General features: G+C 41.4%; 1 protein-coding gene across 1 annotated transcript in view; it reads right to left on the minus strand.

Moving 5' to 3' along the window:
* Positions 1–17,235, minus strand: part of reck (reversion-inducing-cysteine-rich protein with kazal motifs) — a 247,542-nt gene extending 230,307 nt beyond the window's left edge. The window contains exon 1 of the mRNA XM_028804063.2: positions 16,999–17,235. Within this exon, the coding sequence (XP_028659896.1) occupies positions 16,999–17,068 (70 nt within the window). The 5' untranslated portion in view covers positions 17,069–17,235. The remainder of the gene's footprint in view (positions 1–16,998) is intronic.
* Between the last annotated feature and the right edge of the window lie 3,301 nt (positions 17,236–20,536).

Below are 20,536 nucleotides of genomic sequence, written 5' to 3' on the forward strand. Positions count from 1 at the left end.
CGCAAGGATTAGATGCCGAGTCAATGAGTCTAACATTCCTCCAAGCACAGAGCACAGAGTTTCCTGTAACGTAACAGTGAGTTTTGTCACCCTCTACCCCTGGATGTCGACTTTTGTCAGGTAATACACATCATGGTCTGTGACGCAATATTCGCTCCATAAGACGTACAGACATTTCCAACCTTCTTTTGGGGAAAAAAAAGTGCGTCTTATGGCGCGAAAAATGCGGTAATTCAATTCTCTGTTGATATCCTCACAACCCTGAAACTGACATTTCAGTAAATTAATATTGAAAGTAGTTCCAACATTCACCTTGTCCTTATTACCTACTGGGAAAGTCACAGTTAAGGAAATGCGCATTGCAGAATTCGGAATGTGGAATTGATTATGATGAAGTCAGATGATAATCTTGGAAGCGATGCATTTTTTTTTACCAATAAAACTGGCTACAAAGGGTACAGTGGACCAAAGGTACCACAGGTGAATTACCATACGTCTTTCAATTTACAACAGCCTCTTTCAGAAACAGATTTTGAGAAAACTGCTATACCGCCAATCGCTTTCACCTGACTGTTGTATTTCAGCCAGGGTTCATTTCCTTGTTTAATGTCCTTTATGTTCATTTTTTACATTTATTAATTATCTGCATTGTTCTTGTTTTCAATTTTTTTGTACTACCATTGCCTTTGTTATGGGCCTTGTGTTTTGTGAGAGGTTCCCCCAAGAAGCGGGGTTACCTGCCAATAATTGTCAGAAACTTCCCTCTGCTCTGCATGTCCAGAGGTTCTCCCACAGTTCCTGGCGGTTCATTTCGATTGTGCCTGGAGTGGTGAGTATTGAGCTTTTTGTAAATTCTATGTGCTTTTTCTGGATTGTTGTTTGGAATCTGCATTGAGTCTTGTGTGATTTGGATCACCTTCTTTTTATAGGCATTTCCATTTTGCCTTTGTGCTCCACCAAGCTCCACTGTGATTGGAATACTTTTTTGTAAAGAATAAATCTTTTATTTTATAAAGATTTGGTGCTAGACCTTATTGCTAGCCGGAGTTTGACAGTGATATCCCCCTCGAGTGGGAATCACTGGAAGTGACTGGGACTACGAGCTTAGGATCTCTTAAGTGCTTGGGACTCCTACATTGCAACATTGACATGGCTGTGTGTCCCAAATTGGTCTCTCTTTCACAAGTCCCTATGAGCATACATTTGTGTAGTGACAAATTTTTGTTTTCTTATATTGTCTTGTGACAATGACAACCCCTGAATTTAAGACGCTTCAAAATTTTAAATTTGGAAACACATTAAAAAGAATGCAGCACATTGGAAGCAATAACGTATTTCATTATTTTATTATTTAACATTAATTATTCATTCTGTGTATACAATGTATCCTTAAGTCCACAAGCTGTGCGCCATCTTTTTCAAAACTCTTCATCATTAAACTGCGTAGTCCAACCCTTTGTTGACATTCCATCTTTGTAGTTCTTATATTGCCAACTACAACCTACAATGTTTGTGTGCACCGGCATGCCCAAAGGCACTCTCTGCAGAGGTCCAAGGTAGGCTCTGATCTCGATTAATCAGGCCTGGGAATTCGTGAATGCGTGTGTATAAATACAGAGATGTGAAAACATCAGCACAAACACACCACACAGAACACCAATAGTCCATCCATCCATCCATTATCCATCCCGCTATATCCTAACTACAGGGTCACGGGAGTCTCCTGGAACCAATCCCAGGCAACACAGGACGCAAGGCAGGAAACAAACCCCGGACAGGGCGCCAGCCCACCGCAGGGCACACACACACACACCAAGCACACACTAGGGACAATTTAGAATCACCAATGCACCTAACCTGCATGTCTTTGGACTGTGGGAGAAAACCGGAGCACCCGGAGGGTTGGGACATGGGAAGAACATGCAAACTCCACGCAGGGAGGACCCAGGAAGTGAACCCGGATCTCCTAACTGCGAGGCAGCAGTGCTATTAATACTAATTCAGTATTTCGTAATTTGTTACATTTATACTGACATTTTACCTGAGAGCTGTCAGTGAAGACCCCAATACAAAACTAAACTGAATTGAATTGATTAATATAATTTAAAATTACAGGGATGCCAAAACTGTATGGGATGCCAATCCAATACAAGAAACATGCACACTTTATGCCACCAATTAACTTAAACCACGCATCTTGAGAGAGAAAAACAGAGCAGCAGGGAGAACGTGTGAACGACTAAATTCATAAGGCAGCAGTACTAATTACTGCCCCACTTCTTTTAAATGGAAAGAAACTTTTTTTTTTTTTTATTTGGTTGTGCTTAAACTCAAGAATTCCAGACATCTCCATGTGGCTGTGGATTTAAACCAAGACCTGTGATGACACAACCTAAAAATACACACTATCAAACCAAGTTTCTGTGGCAAAAGAACTCGGCTCTCTGCATTCAATCTTCATTCTCACGACCACCGCCATCCTGAATGGAGCTCACAACACTAAAATCCGGGTTTCGAGAAAGCCGTTTTTTGATAGTTGTGCATCTCACCAGGACAGCTGCCTCATGCGCTAGAGGCAAAACAATTCTTTGAGATACCGTAAATGGTCAAAGGATCCCTGCAATCTGCTGATGTTAAAGCTGCAGCCTGCTTTTCGTAGATGTCCGTTGAACTCAACCTGCCTTTCACAACCTTTGTGAAGCGGACTACTGGGAAGCCTGACAATGTTCACTTTAATCAGGCGTCTAATTGACTCTTTAAAGCCAGGAAATCTGGGTAACTGATGTAAGTTATTATCTGAAATTGGAAAAAATCTAATTCTCACTTAGAGGATCTGTACAAAACTTTTTCAAAACCTGGCAGGATCTGATCAATAACATTTTAGAATAAGAATTTAAATTGAGGAAGCAGATTCTCTCCCCTCTTTTTTTATTCTATTTATTTTTATTCATTTATTAAGTTATCTATTTACTTATTTTTTACTAGTTTAAAGTTTTACTCTGTTGGCCTAGCACTGTTTCTCATGGATGGGGGTCGATTTGTTTCAAACCTAGTTTTGTTAAACTTGACTTGCTTGTATGAAATGTTATTTGATTTTAATAAAATGATTTAAAAAAGATATAAATAATAACAATAATACATTTTATTTAATAGGCGCCTTTCTTAGCACTCAAGGTCACCTTACAATGAAATTAAGTAAATTAAGTAAAGCCAGGAAATCTATGAAGGCAGCATCCAAACAAGGGGTGGCCAAATCCAATCCTGGAGAGCTGCAGTGGCCGCAGGTTTTTGTTTCAACCCAGTTGCTTAATTTAAGGCCAATCCTCACCAATAACAGATCGTATTTAATTTCATGGCTTTCGTGAAATTTCCATGCCAGTTAATTCTAAAATCATAGATTTTAACCCTAAATAGAAGAAGTCTTTTCTGTCGCACTTGCCGCGATGTTCGATTCACCTGGCACACAGTAATATGCTGAGTTTAAGACATGGGCAGCATTTCGCTAGTTTGGTAGTTTTGGCCTGTCATGCCAGTTGCTTGATTTGGGTAGCACCTGCGTGTTTTCTTGTTCTTATCATGATGGATCTCTTTGTTGTCTACAAGCTAACGTACGCAGATTTCAACCCAAAACAGATGAGTAGTTTTCAGTTCTTCACTTTCTCTTCAGTTTCCTTCTGAGTACAGTGATCCCTCGCTATATCGCGCTTCGCCTTTCGCGGCTTCACTCCATCGCGGATTTTATATGTAAACATATTTAAATATATATCGCGGATTTTTTGCTGGTTCGCGGATTTCTGCGGACAATGGATCTTTTAATTTCTTGTACATGCTACCTCAGTTGGTTTGACCAGTTGATTTCATACAAGGGATGCTATTGGCAGATGGCTGAGAAGCTACCCAACTTACTTTTCTCTCTCTTTTGCGCTGACTTTCTCTGATCCTGACGTATGGGGATTGAGCAGGGGGGCTGTTCGCACACCTAGACGATACGGACGCTCATCTAAAAATGCTGAAAGATTATCTTCACGTTGCTATCTTTTGTCCAGCTGCTTCCTGAAACGACATGCTGCACGGTGCTTCGCATACTTAAAAGCTCGAAGGGCACGTATTGATTTTTGACTGAAAAACAAACTCTGTCTCTCTCTCTCTCTCTCTCTCTCTCTCCCTGCTCCTGACAGAGGGGGTGTGAGCTGCCGCCTTCAACAGCTTTGTGCCGCGGTGCTTTGCATACTTAAAAGCCAAACAGCCCTATTGATTTGCTTGCTAGAGATTGTTTTCTCTATCTATGTGACATTCTGTGCTCCTGACACGCACTCCTTTGAAGAGGAAGATATGTTTGCATTCTTTTAATTGTGAGACAGAACTGTCATCTCTGTCTTGTCATGGAGCACAGTTTAAACTTTTGAAAAAGAGACAAATGTTTGTTTGCAGTGTTTGAATAACGTTCCTGTCTCTCTACAACCTCCTGTGTTTCTGCGCAAATCTGTGACCCAAGCATGACAATATAAAAATAACCATATAAACATATGGTTTCTACTTCGCGGATTTTCTTATTTCGCGGGTGACTCTGGAACGCAACCCCTGCGATGGAGGAGGGATTACTGTACTTAGTTAGACCAAATAGTGAATGATGAATACATACAGGTGGAAATTAGCTAGATGTAGAATGGCTGGTTCTTTTGTCATTTTCATCTTATTGCTTACTAGCTATCCCCCATGAAACAGGGCAAACTTTAAAAATCAAAAAACAAACAGGTATCGCTAGCTAATCGAAGGCAAGATATGCTCCAAAACGTGGCCAGAGGTGGAACGGAGGCTGGCGTGTGATTGAGGAGAGCCCTGCCCAGCTCCCCACTCCTGACGTCATGCTTCCTCCTCCCCTCGGCCCGCAGACTCTGTCTCAGACTCACACGAATAAATCCCTCCTGCAAGCAAACTACGATAGTTATCGCGATGACAGAAGTCGCAAAATCAACCAGAATGTTCAAGCAAATTATAGAAAAAACCCAATATAAATCCGTTAAGTAGTTCTCTCATGAAAAGTGGACAGACAGACAGACAGGCGTTGGATTTTCTATATATAGAGATAAGGAGCAGTTAAAACAATCAATACAGCTGTTCAAGACTAAAATAAGCAATTAAGGCTTCAAAATCTTAACAAGTAAGACAACAAAAATGTGTTCATCAGCAATGAATGGTTTTTCATGAAGCAATTGGGTTGGAACAAAAAACTGAAGCCACTGCGGTCCTCTGTAATGGTGCGGGTCCGCTTCAGACTCCCTCTTCTCATATGGCAACCTCTTGAACCCGATACCGTCGATAGTCATGACCGAGATGAGCTATGCAATGGGGACACCAAACGAAGCATGGGGATGGTGTGAAAGTGTTATGTGCTTTTATTAAACAAAACTCAAAACAGTCTTCAAATAAATAGTGCAGTGCTCAAAAATAATCATAAAAGCAGGTGAAAAGTGGAGGATAAAATCACACTAAATAAGTCCTTTAAAAGTAGAGGTTAAAAACACAGTCACTGGCTCTGTCATGTTCTTTTCAGTGACTGATGATCCCAGCCCACATCCTTCTTCGTCTCCCCGGCTCACCCATAACTTGCACAGCCGACGAAGACTCAGCAGCCATTATCTTCATCCCCGAACCCTGTCTTGGGTGCCTCCGTCAGCGTCTGCCAGACCATCCGAGGTTGGATCTCCTCCCGTCACCCTTCAAGCACCCGCAGTCGTACTTTGGATCCCTGGGGATGTCATTGGCCATGCTCACCCCACTCCACACCTTTGATCAATGGGGTGAATCAGCCCCTAGAGCGCCACGACCTACGCTCCTTCACAGGGCCCATGTTCGTGCTGCGTTTCCCCTCTAGGTGGCTGGATCATGCTGCCCGAGACTGCTCTTCTGCTGCATTTGAACCTCTGACCTTTTTCTTGTTCTATCTTCTTCCCCCTCGCACTTCTCCTTTTTATATGGGGATGTGGCACAGGTGTGGAGATTAGGAGCTTCCCGAGCCACATTGCGCCCGGGAACCGCTCCTGTGACGCTACCACACCCCCACCTTAAGATGAGAGTGTGGCGATTATTTATTTAAAAGGGCAATCAGCTGCGGACCTCACTTTACCACACCCTCTAGGACCAACGTTGCTCAGCCCAGATTTAAAGGGTCTGAGTCTTAAATAGCAAATAAATTAAATGAAGCTCATTAGTAGGAAAAAAAAGTAGTCACAAATTAAGAAAATGGTTAGAATGAAAACCTGTAGCCACTGTGGCTCTCCAGGATCAGAGTTGGATACCTCTGGTCCAAACAATAAAACAAAAGTTACCAATAAAGGTCATTCACTTATTTCAAATTCCCCTATAAATCAAAAACACACACAGCAAAAATTAACAATAATGAGCTCACATAGCTCCGTCAAGTTTGTCATTTAATACAGTTGAGGCCCATCTCCAAACTTAAGTTCTCCAAGCACTTTTATGTGTTTTATTTTGATTCTCACGTTCATGGGTGCCTATTCTGGTAGTAGTAGTGCACTGGAACACCGAGTCACATATAAAGATGCCAACAGTGGTGTGGGCATTGATAACGCCATTAGCGGAATCGAACTCTGCAAATGATCACTGCTTCTATTAGGGGGTTTGAAATGGAAGATTATGTGTGCCAAAATTAAATGCAATCCAACGTGTTAACTAGAATGAAATGTGCGTTTAATTTTAGCATGGTTTTATCGTATCATAATTAAAAACATATCAAGCAAATTGATCAACTGCTTTTCACTACGTCACGGAATTTTCGTGTCAGTTTAAAATGCAATATCAAAGCATAGTGCATTTTGTTCCTGTCCATAGACCGTGTATAATAACTAAAAGCAAAGCAGTCGTATTGCATTTCACTTTGAGGCAGCTCCGTGTGTATTGCATTTCGATTCAACACTACTATTTACTCATGCCAAAACTTAATGCAATCAAATGACCAATCAGTGCAAATAATTGAGGACAGGAGCATCAGCAGTCAGGGTTCCACTTCTAAACATTTCTGTGTTCTGGCAGTGGTCATACGTTTCATCAGTGAAGTTATTAACCAAAACAGCAAAAGTATGTTTAAGGTTTCACTGTAAATGTTTACGCTGTTTTCTTTTTATACATGTTAAAATAAGCCAAGTAGTTACATTTTCAAGTTATGGGTTGTTAGCAGTTTTAAGTAAATTTTTGTTAGCATGACCAAGCTTGGTTTCCTCATATCTTTTTAGTCATACTCTCTGCGATAACCAGATACAGTGGAACCTCGGTTCACGAACGTCTCGGTTTACGACCAAAAAGTTCGCCAAACTTTTGCCTCAGTTCACGACCACACACTCGGTATACGAACAAGCCAGGTTCCCTTTCGGTTTGTTCATGTTCAGTCTCTCCCTGTGCATTTCCTGTGCAGCGAGCAAGAGAGAGAGAGCGAGAGAGCGCGACACACACACACACACACACAGGCAGCGTGAGACAGAGAGCTGCGCACACACACAGGAGCACGCGCAAGAGAGGCGCGTGCACACACACAGGAACGCTCTAGAGAGACACACTGTGAGCTGCGAAGCTGATCGCACCCCCAGAGAATACAGACGCCCCTGGGAAAACCCCTAAGAAACATGGACAGACTACCCTCACATTCCTCCTTTCCCTTCTGGCCAGCTCTGTCGCGTAATATGCCTCTCGTGCGGTGCTCCACCTTCTTAAAAAGCCTGCACAGGCTTCTTTCAGTTTGTTAAATTGGTTGCTTGCTACTCCTTCTTTCTCTCTCAGATAATCTCTGCTCCTGGCGGAGCTGTCATCTCTGACTTGTCATGGAGCACATTTAAACTGTTGAAAAGAGACAAATGTTTGTTTGCAGTGCTTTGAATAAAGTTCCTTTTTTTCTACAACCTGCTGTGTCTCTGTGCAAATCTGTGACCCAAGCGTGACAACACACACAGGCGCTCCAGGCTCGCAAAAGAGAGACGCACACACACACAGGCGGGTGAGAGAGAGGCGCGCTCACACACACAGGAGCGAGAGAGACACACACACAGGTGCTCCAGGCTCGCAAAAGAGAGACGCACGCACACATACACAGACGGGGAGAGAGCGAGAGAGAGAGCGAGCGAGGGACGCATAAGGTAGAGAAGGCTTGTTTTTGTTTTCAGTTCTATTTACTGTGATCGGTTCGTAGCCTGCATTGTTGCAATGTTACTTTTCTTGGTGGTTTATTAAATTACGGATTTTTCAAATGTTCATTTTTTTCCCCTGTGCTTAAAACTCATTAAAAAAAGTGTTTTTAGCGAGCGGTTCCTAGTACTATAGCGCGAACTATTGCAGTGTTAGTTTTCTCTGTTGTTCAATGTTTTCTCAGTGTTATTCAATGTTTTTACATTTAGTTTACCATTACGCTGTGCATGCTATGGTATAATTAACTATATTTGTGCTTAAAAACTAAAAAATATATATATTTACATACAGTTCGTACGGTCTGGAACGGATTAATTGTATTTACATACAATCCTATGGGAGAAATTGCTTAGGTTCACGACCAACTCAGTTTACGACCAGAGTTTAAGAACGAATTATGGTCGTGAACCGAGGTTCCACTGTATCATAGATTTTTTTCATTGTTTCAATATGGCAGAGAATGAAATCATCGAGCAAACAGCAAGCAAACGCTGCTCTGCTACCCCTTATTCCTGCTGCACCTCCCACATCACATGGAGAGGGACACGGTCATATGCTTTTTCCAATCCCACAAAACACGTGTATTCTGGGTTATCATACTTTCACACCATCACATACTACAACAACTGTGCCAGGAAGTAGAGTTAGTTTACTTTTCCACAGGCTAGGATGAAATCCACATTGTTCCTCCCTGCATCTCAGGCTGAACCCAGTGGTGTAGGGAAGAATTCAAGAAACTCCCCACCCTTCACCCAAAAAAACAGCATTTACAATAGAACCCTGATATAATGTCCCTATTTAGTATTTTCACATATTTAACATTTTTGGGATGCTGTTGTTGACATAAAAAAGTCCTTAAAGGCTACGTTCACACGGTAGCTAAAATAGAATCCTGATTTTTGCCCTCGATTCAGTTTTTTTTTTTTTGACTGCTCTGATAAATTTTGTGACTCATCCGAATCTGTCTATCCAGAATAAGCCCCACATGCACAAAATACATAAAATAATTTTGTCAGCCAGATGCAAACTAAAGCATGCTGCTCTACTTCACAGCATTTCAGTGCAGGATGCATTCAGATTCAACAGTTTGTGATGGCAAGGAAGAGAATCAAGAAGCAAAACATCACAGCTGCTGGTTTCAGAGCATTTATCACCGCCGGTATTCTGTACATAGAAACGAGTGGCACAAAGGACGGGAGACAGAACTGGTGAGTGTGATGTGGATGGTCCTGAAGCAAAACAGTCACAAACTCTTTTTAAAAAGATTTGATTCCATAATGTTTTTTGCTAATTGTAATTCTCTAAAAAAATCAGATCTTTATCTTATATGAGTGAAAAAAATGGGAATTGAGCTGCAATGTAAATGTAGTCTTGTTCCGAATTTCAAATGCAAGGTGGTACGCAGCAGTTTATAGCAATGTTGCAGTTGCTCTCAACAATAAGGCGGCATTCATAAAAAGAATTTAATGACAATAATAACTCAACAAAAGACCAAATCAGGACACTTCAAACTGAATGATAACTATTAACCCTAAAAATAAATGCAGTGAAAATATATGCAAGAAACAACAATATCCTGCATTTAAGTTTTATTTTTAATCCCCTGGTGGTCCCTATGAAAATGCTACATGAGTGTTCTCCTGTATTTTAAACTCGTTTCCCACTCTGCTGAAGTCAAAAATTATCCAAACAAATATTTGGGTCTGGAGGCCACACCACCTCATGGACGTCCACTAAGCCAATGGTTCAACCATCGGACCGAGTCTCCTGTCCAGCACATTGAAATAAGCCTTACCTGGGAGGTGGAGGACTGTGATACATCTGTAAGTGAAACACACCCTTGGTCACCTTTCTTAAAAATGGGTCTCCTCATTGCCTCATCTGACTGTGACCTTCGGCAGGAACTCGAGGGGTGAAGTGTGAAGCGGCAAGGATGAGAATCAGTATCTCCAAGTCTGAGGCCATGGTTCTTCCACACAAAAGAGAAGATTGTTCTTTCCGGATGAGGGGGGCAACTCCTAGTGGAAGAGTTCAGACATCCTGGGATGTTGTTCGTGACCGCTGGAAGATGGGAACATGAAATCAACAAGTGGGCTGGAGCGGTGGCAGCCTCCCACACAAAAAAGAATATTGTTCTCACCAGGTGAGGGGATGTTGTTCACGAGCATTGGAAGATGGGAACTTGATATCAACAAGTGGGTTGGAGCGGCAGCAACTATTTTACAAGGGCTGTACCAGTCCATGGTGGGAAAGCGGGAACTGAGTTGAAAGGCAAAGCTCCAGGTTTACCTGTCCATCTACATCCCTATCCAGAGCTGTGGGCAATGACTGAAAGAATGAGATGGAGAGTACAGGCGGCAGAAATGAGGTTCAGTTGAAGGGATGCAGGGCTGACACTCTGTGACTGGGTGAGAAGCTGTGGCATTTGACATAACACCACAGGGTAACACCGCAGCAACTCCAAAATAAAGAGGAGTCAGTTGAGTTGGTTGGGCATGCCCCCTGATCGGCTCTACGTAGGGTTGCTCTGGGCACGTCCCAAAGGCTGTGGAGGCTCCGTGACAGACCCAGGACGTGATGGAGAGATCATATTACTCGGCCGGCTTGGAGATGTAAAATGTGTAGCTGGGGAGAGGGAAGTTTGGGCCAACCTGACATAACAACCCTCACCAGGAAAAGCGGTTTGAGAAGATGAGACGAGATGATATCATTTTCAAATTGTGAGAGCTTAATGTGGAATAACTAGTGGCATTTTTCTCATTTTCAACACCTTCAATGAGTTGTAATTTCCTTTCAGTGAACCTTGCAGTCTAGTGCTTTGTGCAAGTCCAGATTTTTCACTTCTCTGTTGTCAAACAACACAGCGATAACCTAACCTCAAGATGGCAATGTAATGGCATTAATGTAAAAATTCAAAGTCACAGTAACTTCCTGGATTTGTGTGCTTAAAAATAAGAAGAGAAATTCAATGCTTGTACGCATGTGCACAGTGGCCCTTATACCACAGATGCCTGAGAGAGATGGGTGGGTATATTTAATGTTGTCTTCTCCAAGCAGTCTGGAATTGTTCAAGACAAGGATATCAGATCAGCCCCCACTTCTGAATCATTCAAACTGCCTGTTAACAGATAATAATTGTAAAAGGCTTTTGGGACTTTTATTTAAGGAACTGTTTCTAAGTAATAGAAGGAGAAAACTTTACAATGGTCTTTGAGAACTTTCAACACAGCATTTATTTGAAATGTAAAAAAAAAAAATCAAAAAACAGAAAATTGAATTTTAACACAGGACTGGCTTAATATCGAATGCACTAAAATGACTTGCCACCATCAATTATAAAAACTAATACAACGAAGCTGTTACATCTTAAGCTTAAAGAAGCACAGACAATTCCAATTGCACAACAAAGAAAAGTGCAACATCTTGTTTGTTTCTTTTTCTTTTTAACTGGGTCTTCTTACAAAGAAGAAAATTGGTTGCAGATGCATTTTGCTCAGAAGCTGGGAGACCAAGAACAAAAACACCAATGGAGCAACTGGACTCAGGGTGGGAAGGGATGTGGTCACCCCGTCTGAACACTTTTGGTAACCATTTAGGAAGTGCGTGGAGGGCTCACCTCGGCATGTGCGTGGGCAACGATGTACAAAAGGATTTTCAAACCTAAGAATTACTGGGCACCATGGTTATTAATCAACATCGAGAAGTCAGAAAGCAGACATATGCAGCAGAACCCATCAAGGAGACCTAATCTAAACCACTTTAAGCACTCGGCCCCACGGACTGATGAACTTAAAAGCTGCCCTCCTAGTGTTTTATCTGCAAAAATCGGCATTTGATGTCTGCCACACTGCTGCTTCAATCATCTGGCACCATCTCTGATGTGGAAGGATGTGCTTTCATCCAAACTGCAATTTTTCTTTATTTTATTCATTTTTAAATTATGAAAGGAATTAGTACGGTGGATCCCAGTTGTTGCTTTAAATTGGGACATCGACGGTAACTTGAGGGTACATTTCATACAAATTTTAAAACATTTTTCTTCACACAGAGAATCAAAGACACATGGAATAAATGACTAAGTTGTGTGGTGGAGAGTAGGACTTCAGAGACCTTCAGAGTTTAACTTGATGTCATTTTGGTGAAATCACATGGATAGAACTGGCAAACTTGTTAGGCTGAATGGCCTGCTCTCATCATGATTGTTCTAATATTTTTTTAATTGACTTTTCTTTTCCTGAGATTGTTTTTGAGCCTTGTGAGTTTCCTTGTGCAGTTAGGTATATGCTATGACATACATACAGCACTGCGGTGTGTTGGCACCCTGCCCGGGATTGGTTCCTGCCTTGTGCCCTGTGTTGGCTGGGATTAGCTCCAGCAGACCCCCGTGACCCTGTGTTTGGATTCAGCGGGTTGGAAAATGGATGGATGGATGGGTTAGAGAATGGATGGATGGATACATACAGCATTCACTCAATCACTGACAACATACGACACAAAGCAGACACTACGCCTGGATTGGACGCTAGTCTAGAGATGTAATAAACAAGATTAACAGAATATTCTGGAACCCACTTCATCCATACGTAGGCTGGGGTCTGCACCCAACACAGTCTCTAACTGACTCTCCGGCACGGAATAATCAGCTCAAAGGACGTCGGGGAAGGCAACTTACCTTTGAACCTGAAGTGGAATGCAATTGACTGTTTACATCAGAACACAGATATACCAACAACACTTACTTAATCACGGCATTCAACATTTTGTTCTTTATTGTTAATTATTAAATAACACGTGCAAGCATAGACAGATAGCTGGAAATAGACAAACAGAGAGGCACAATAAAAGACCAACTGAAAGTCAATACATTAGACAGACAGATAGGTTTATTGAAAGGTGCTATACATAAGGCAGACAGACAGGCAGGAGCTATAAAGGACAGACAGACAGATAGTCTGAAAGGCACTATATTAAAGAGACAGATATTTATTGAAAGGCGCTATACATATCAGTCAGACAGACAGACAAGAAGTCACTATAAGATAAGCAGACAGACTAATGAACAGACAGAATGAAAGGCACTATATTAAACCATACATTAATTGAAATGCATTATACTGTAAATGATAGATAGATAGATAGATAGATAGATAGATAGATAGATAGATAGATAGATAGATAGATAGATAGATAGATAGATAGATAGGCTGAAAGGCACTATATTAAACTGATAAATTTATTGAAATGCATTATAAATGATAGATAGATAGATAGATAGATAGATAGATAGATAGATAGATAGATAGATAGATAGATAGATAGATAGATAGATAGATAGGCAGGCTGAAAGGCACTATATTAAACTGATAAATGTATTGAAATGCATTATAAATGATAGAACATTAGAACAATCTAGACAAGAACAGGCCATTCAGCAGAACAAAGCTCGCCAGTCCTATCCACTTATTTCTTCCAAAAAAACATCACGTCGAGTTTTGAAAGTCTTACTGTCTACCACTCTACTCGGTAGCTTATTCCAAGTGTCTATCGTTCTTTGTGTAAAGAAAAACTTCCTAATGTTTGTGCCAAATTTACCCTTAACAAGTTTCCAATTATGTCCCCGTGTTCTTGATGAACTCATTTTAAAATAACAGTCTCGATCCACTGTACTAATTCCCTTCATAATTTTCAAACACTTCAATCATGTCACCTCTTAATCTTCTTTTGCTTAAACTGTAAAGGCTCAGCTCTTTTAATCTTTCCTCATAATTCAACTCCTGTAGCCCTGGAATCAGCCTAGTCGCTCTTCTCTGGACCTTTTCTAGTGCTGTTATGTCCTTTTTGTAACCTGGAGACCAAAACTGCACACAGTAGTCAAGATGAGATAGATGATAATAATAATAATAATAATAATAATAATAATAATAATAATAATAATAATAATAATTCATTACATTTATATAGTGCTTTTCTCAGTACTCAAAGCACTATCCACACAGGGAGGAACCGGGAAGCGAACCCACAATCTTCTACAGATAGATAGATAGATAGATAGATAGATAGATAGATAGATAGATAGATAGATAGATAGATAGATAGATAGATAGATAGATAGATAGATAGATAGATAGATAGATAGATAGATAGATAGATAGATAGATAGATAGATAGATAGATAGATAGTCTCTATACAAGACAGATAAACTGATGAACTGACTGATTGACAGACCAGGCAAGACAAAGACAGGCAGACTGGTGACTGGCAGACTGACGGACATATTGAAAGGCATTAGGTAACACTTTAGTTTAGGTACTGCATCTGTTACTCATATACTCTTATGTAACAAATCCTTAACAAAGGCTTCTTTCTGTGTTCCTAACACTTATAAAATATCAGTAGACGGGTTATTCATCTCTGTGCAGGGTGTCACACTGACATGATGGTAAAATGACTTGTTAATATGAAGGATTCACAGGTCTTATACTAAATACATAACATCAAGAGAAATGTGTTAAGCCGCCTCAGACACACCAAAGTGAACTTTTGTTAGCAGGTCACATTGCAGAGATGAATAAACACTTTACTGATGATTTGTAAGTGTTAATGAAGACCCAAAGAATTGTATGTTAAGGTCTTGTTACATAAGAGTAAATGAGTAATAGATGCATTTTTGCAGTAATTAATGTAAAGTGTTACCAGACATTATATTAAACAGATGTATTTATTGAAAGGTGCTATACATAACAAAGAGAAAGGCAGGCAGACAGACTGATGAATTGACTGATAAACTGACAGAGCGCTATACAAGACAGACAGGCAGACAGATCCTCACTAACTGAACTAATAGCCCCCAAGTTCAGCCCTGTGGGTGTCCTTCTCTAATATCCAATCCTGACTCAAAGACCCCCATATTGTGTCCTCTTTTCCCTGTTTAACTGTGATTGGCATATCAATGTGATTTCCTTCTCCAGCAGCCTTTTTCTGTCATCAGATTCCTCTCTTATACTCCATTTTATCTTAATTAGCCCCCCAATTGACCAAAGGTGTTTTTTGCAAGTGGAAAATGGCACTCATAATGAAGAATACTGAGCATCACTGGTGAGGATTCCTGCTAAGTGGCAGCCGCTGCCCTCCAGTATTACAGTTACATCCTAAAAAGTTTATTTTATTGATCGCAAAATGAGAACAGATGTTATAACATGAAACAACGTCTGGGGGATTGAGATACCATCACCCACCAGCCAGTTAAAGCTCCAAGTCCCTCATACCCAGTTATCTACTTATACAGTACTTGCACGTTCTACACCCTTTGCCATTACTGTTGCCATTACTGTGCACGTACACTTTAGGCTTACAGTATTATAAATGCCTGCAGTCCACACTCTAAACACACACCGCGCACACATCCCCTTCCTGCGCCCTCTTTTCCTTTACAGGGTGCAGCCTGTTCAGGCACATTACACAGAGAGCAAGATCACCACTGGATGCGGTATTGGTCCAGCAAAGGGCAGTCATAGGCATCCATCTACTCATTATGGGCCAGTTTGGACTTTCTAATTCACCATACATTTGCGATATGACATTCAAACCAGTACCCAGTAGCTGTGAGACATCGACGCTCCCCAATGCGTCACTCAGCCCACATACACTCTGTGTTTGACTGAGTATGGGATCCCAAAAACAAATCACTAAAGACGAGACCCGATCCGGCGTCAAAGTTACGCTGCACATCTTCAGTGCTCGTGGCTCAAACTGCACGCTCTCTTCGAGACTCCAATAAGAGGACCGGCCAGATGTGCCCCACCCCCAGTAGCGCGATTCTCGCTGAAAGGGCGCCTGTTGACCCCGTTGGCGTTACAATGTGAACTACTGTAAAGAGGACTCTAGAGACCCCCGCGACTGTGAAGGGGGTGTGGATGGAGTGTGGGTCTGAGACCAGCTGACACTCTACACTCTCTGTGGAATGCGCCTTCGTTTACAGACTTAAAAGTATCAAAAACCTTGTAGGATTTCGCCGCGTAGTCTTCCCCCTGTTTTCCATTATTGGACCAAACACTGACGGCTGGTCATTTATGCGTTGTAAATGCCAATTCTGTTTGCACACCTCCGATCACGCCTGTCTGCGAGTCTGATGTTTTGCTGACGCAAATATTAGCGCCCGCATTTTCCAAAAAATATGCGGTAAGAAGTGCCAGTATGTAGCGGTCCAGTAGCAGAAATGCGACAACTTGCCAGCCTCATTCGGAAAATCGCTAAGGACGTCTGATCCACGCGCATTAAGAAAGGAAGTCTCAAACTGTATACGATCTCTTTTCTAGCACCACTTCCATCCATCACTATGTCCCGAAATCATTTCACTGTATTCGGTGTCCACCCGACCTAGCTGACGAAAAAAAAAACAACGGAGCTCAATAATAATAAAAAAAAGCGCTGCGGACGGAAACGATCTTTTAGCGCAGCTTCTGTCCGATTCAGGCAGAAGTGAAGAACTTTTCCTAAACTTCTTGTCACGTAACTTCGCGTGCTCGTTTCTCTTATAACTTTAAAATCCTGCTCACAAACCAAGCTCGTTTTTGTGTATTCGATCTCCAGGGTGCGCAATCAGTTACAATGAATGCTGCCGGTATTCCTCCAGACAAGGCGATACAGTTTGAAGTACTTCAGAGGCAACGGGGCACCCCGCATTTGGGATCGTTAGAACACAGAGTGTGCCTAATGAAGAAGTTCAAATAATGTAATAAAAGAGGGGGCACTCACATTTGATTATAAAAATACAAGACACGTAGTCAGATCGAATCGCCTACCTTGAGCTGCTACGAAGTCGTAAATATTGACCGCGAGGAACAAAACGATCATCTCCAAACACGCGAACATCTTATTGAACTCCTAAAGTACATCCTGGACAGGAACGTAAATAAAACTGGGCGACACTAACAAGCTCCATGAGCCCATCGCCGAGCTCCTGGGGGCTGTACGCTCTGCTTTTTTTTTTTTTTCTCCCTCCTCCAAGCACCCAGGCCAGGAGTGCAAAGGGAGAGAGAGCGAGAGAGCCGGCCTCTGGACAGACGGGAGGAGGAGGAACTGAGCATGTGCGGCCCGACGCGACACAAGACTAGGCGAAGCGCAGGGGCCAGCAGCGAGTGCGCGGAAATGAACAACACAGAGGGAGAAGGCTGGGAAGTGGGGGAAGAAACAGAGAGCGGATCGCGAAAGCGAGTTATTGCAGAAAGCGATCTGTGGCGAATTGGTCAAAGTGGCATAGCATGACCCGGTGCCCAGGTCTTTAGTCACTGGCGCAGCGGTTCACCGTTGTATCAATAGTGAACTTGTGAGTGCAGGCTTTTACAAATCTCAGTTGAGACATAAATCGGGATATTGTATAACAAGCATGTTTATCTTTATTTAAGTCAAAATGGGTTTCATCTGGTAGTTTCATTGAGTATTCTTGTAAACTTAATCTGTTTGTGATCCTCTTTCTTGATGCTACCCTCATCTAAAATGAAGGAACATATTCTACTGAATATCAGCACTGCTACGATCATGTGGCTAAAAGAAAAACTAAAATACTTAAAAATATATATACTGGGAACACCATTAAAATTGTTGTATGGAGTACCTACACTTTCATATCTTTCGAATTTATGCAGCAGGATTCTCTGCAGTTTTACTCCGAAGCCGTTCTTCCATAGTTGCCTCGTGACGTCAGAAATCCCTGCTGACAGAAATCTGCGCAGTTGAGCTGCGGCGGCACAGCTGCACCTCACATCTGCCCACTTTATAACTACACAAGCTGACAAAGGAAACCGCTAACATTTTATGTGAGACTTTTTATTTGTTACCATTTTTTATATTCTTAACCTTTCCATAGTATTTTCAGTCAGATAAAAAAAGTAGCTTGCATTACATGGATTAATATACAGTGCCAGCTAAAAATCTGGACACACCCAGAAATGTTCACGTTTGATAGACATTGATACCCTTTTTATCAAGACATTATTGAATTGATTTTAAAATACAGCCAAAACATTACTAGTGTCACTAATGGCTATTATTTCTTGAAATGATTGATTTCTAATTAATTATTCACAAATGCCTGCAAAGCCATTTCTTCAGAGTCCTAATGGTAAACTTCCTTAACTTACCCTAAATTGGTCATTTTATATGCTAATTGGTTATTAGAGAAACCTATACAGTTGTATCAACACAACTGAAACCTGTTATTCTCTTCACTTGGGTTGCAGGCTATGCATTCCTATATGCATAATAAGCTTTCCAATCCCCTTCTGTCCAATGTCTGTGTTCTTTCATCCATTTTATCCCTTTCTTTTTATTTTCCAGTTTGAGATAATGCTTTTTCTTTGAAAGTCTGCCTCTTAAGGCCAGCATCCCAGAGTCGTCTTTCCTCTGCTGCAGATGACATTGGTCTTTGGCATTTATTTAAGAAAAAGGCCAACCGAGGACCTGTAAAGCATTTGTTTCTCAAACCACAGACCCTGATGTTCTTATCATCTTATGTAGTTGCTCATCTGGGTCTTCAGCTTCTTTTTCTATCCTGATCAGGTTCAGTTCACCTCACACTCTTCTCTCAAGACAGTAATAGACACCTTTGTATGAAATGTTCTGTTTCCTGGAAATCTGTCACATGTAATAACCATCATTCTTTAAAATAATCAGCAGACTGACATGTGTCTTGATAAAGCTGTTTCGTTCTGGTCATTTCTGAACCCAGAGTTGAACTTTAGTAATGCCAGTACTTAGCAATCCAAGTGAACAGAATAACAGGTTTCAGTGGTGCTAATACAATAACAAGGTTTCTCTAATAACCAATTATTATTTAAAATGAGTAATTAAGAATAAGTGGAGGGAGTTTACCATTAGGACACTGAAGGCATGGCTGCTGAAAATGGGGGTTTGCAGCCATATGTGAATAATAAAAAATTAAAACTCATGCATAAATAACTATTAGCAACACTAGGAATGTCTTGGCTGTATTTATAAATAGATTTAATGTTATTCTGATAAAAAAAGTTATCAATTTCTATCAAAAATTTCTGGACATGTCTTACTTTCTTGATTGGCGAATCTCTAACTGATATTAGCTGTTTGATTTTGTAAACTAGGAATTGGAATTAGTTTATATTTTTGTTCTGAGCTCGTCACTTGTGAAGACCAATTTTGTACCCTTGTCCAGTAACACGTTTTTCCAACTAATGCTTTCTCAATTATGTTTCCCTCTATTGCAAGTTGCTTTGTATAAAAGCATCTGCTAAGCAAATACATGTTGGTACACTGCTCAAAAAACTTAAATCACACATAGCATCTCAATGAACAAAATATTCAAATGGAACTCATTAAGATCAAAATGATCGGTCAGTGGAAACCAAGATTACAAACCAAATGAGCAGTGGATTCAACATCATACTGAAAGTCAAAGTCAAAAAGTGAAATCACAGGCTGATCCAACTTGTGTGAATTTCCTAACGGCAGCTCATAATGTGACACAGTAGTGTGTATGGCCCCCCGTGTGCTTGTATGCACTCCCAATAATGTCTGGACATGCTGCTGATGAGATGGCGGATGTTGTCCTAGGGGATCTCCTACCAGACCTGGATCAGGGCATCAATGAGCTCCTGGACATTGTGCGGTGCTACTTGGCAGGGTCAGATGCACTGATAAATAATGTCCCAGAGGTTCTCATTTGGATTCAGGTCTGGAGAACGTGCAGGCCAGTCAATGTCATCAATGCCTTCATCCTCCAGGACCTGCCTACACACTCTGGCCACATGAGGCCGGGCATTGTCCTGCACCAGGATGAACCCAGGGCCCACTACATCAGTGTAAGGTTAGACAACGGCTCTGAAGAGTTCACCCTGGTACCTAACAGCAGTCAGGGTACCGTTGCCTGGCATGTGGAGGTCTGTGTGGCCCTCCATGGATATGCCACCCTAGACCATCATTGACTCACCACCAAAGCAGTCATTCTGAATTATGTTACAGGCTGCATAATGTTCACTACGGCATCTCCAGATTCTTTTGTGTCTGTCACTTGTGCTTAGGGTGAATCTGCTCTCACCTGTGAAGAGAACGGGGCACCAGTGGAGGAGCTGCCAACTGTGATATTCTCTGGTGAATGCAAATCGAGTTGCACGGTGATGGGCTGTGAGCACAGGGGCCAGTGGAGGACGTCGGGTCCTCATGCCACCCTCATGGAGTCTGTTTCTGACAGTTTGGTGAGAAACATGCACCCCAGTAGATAGATAGATAGATAGATAGATAGATAGATAGATAGATAGATAGATAGATAGATAGATAGATAGATAGATAGATAGATAGATAGATAGA

The sequence above is a fragment of the Erpetoichthys calabaricus genome, chromosome 6 (genome assembly GCF_900747795.2).
Source record: "Erpetoichthys calabaricus chromosome 6, fErpCal1.3, whole genome shotgun sequence".
Classification (NCBI taxonomy): Eukaryota; Metazoa; Chordata; class Cladistia; order Polypteriformes; family Polypteridae; genus Erpetoichthys; species Erpetoichthys calabaricus.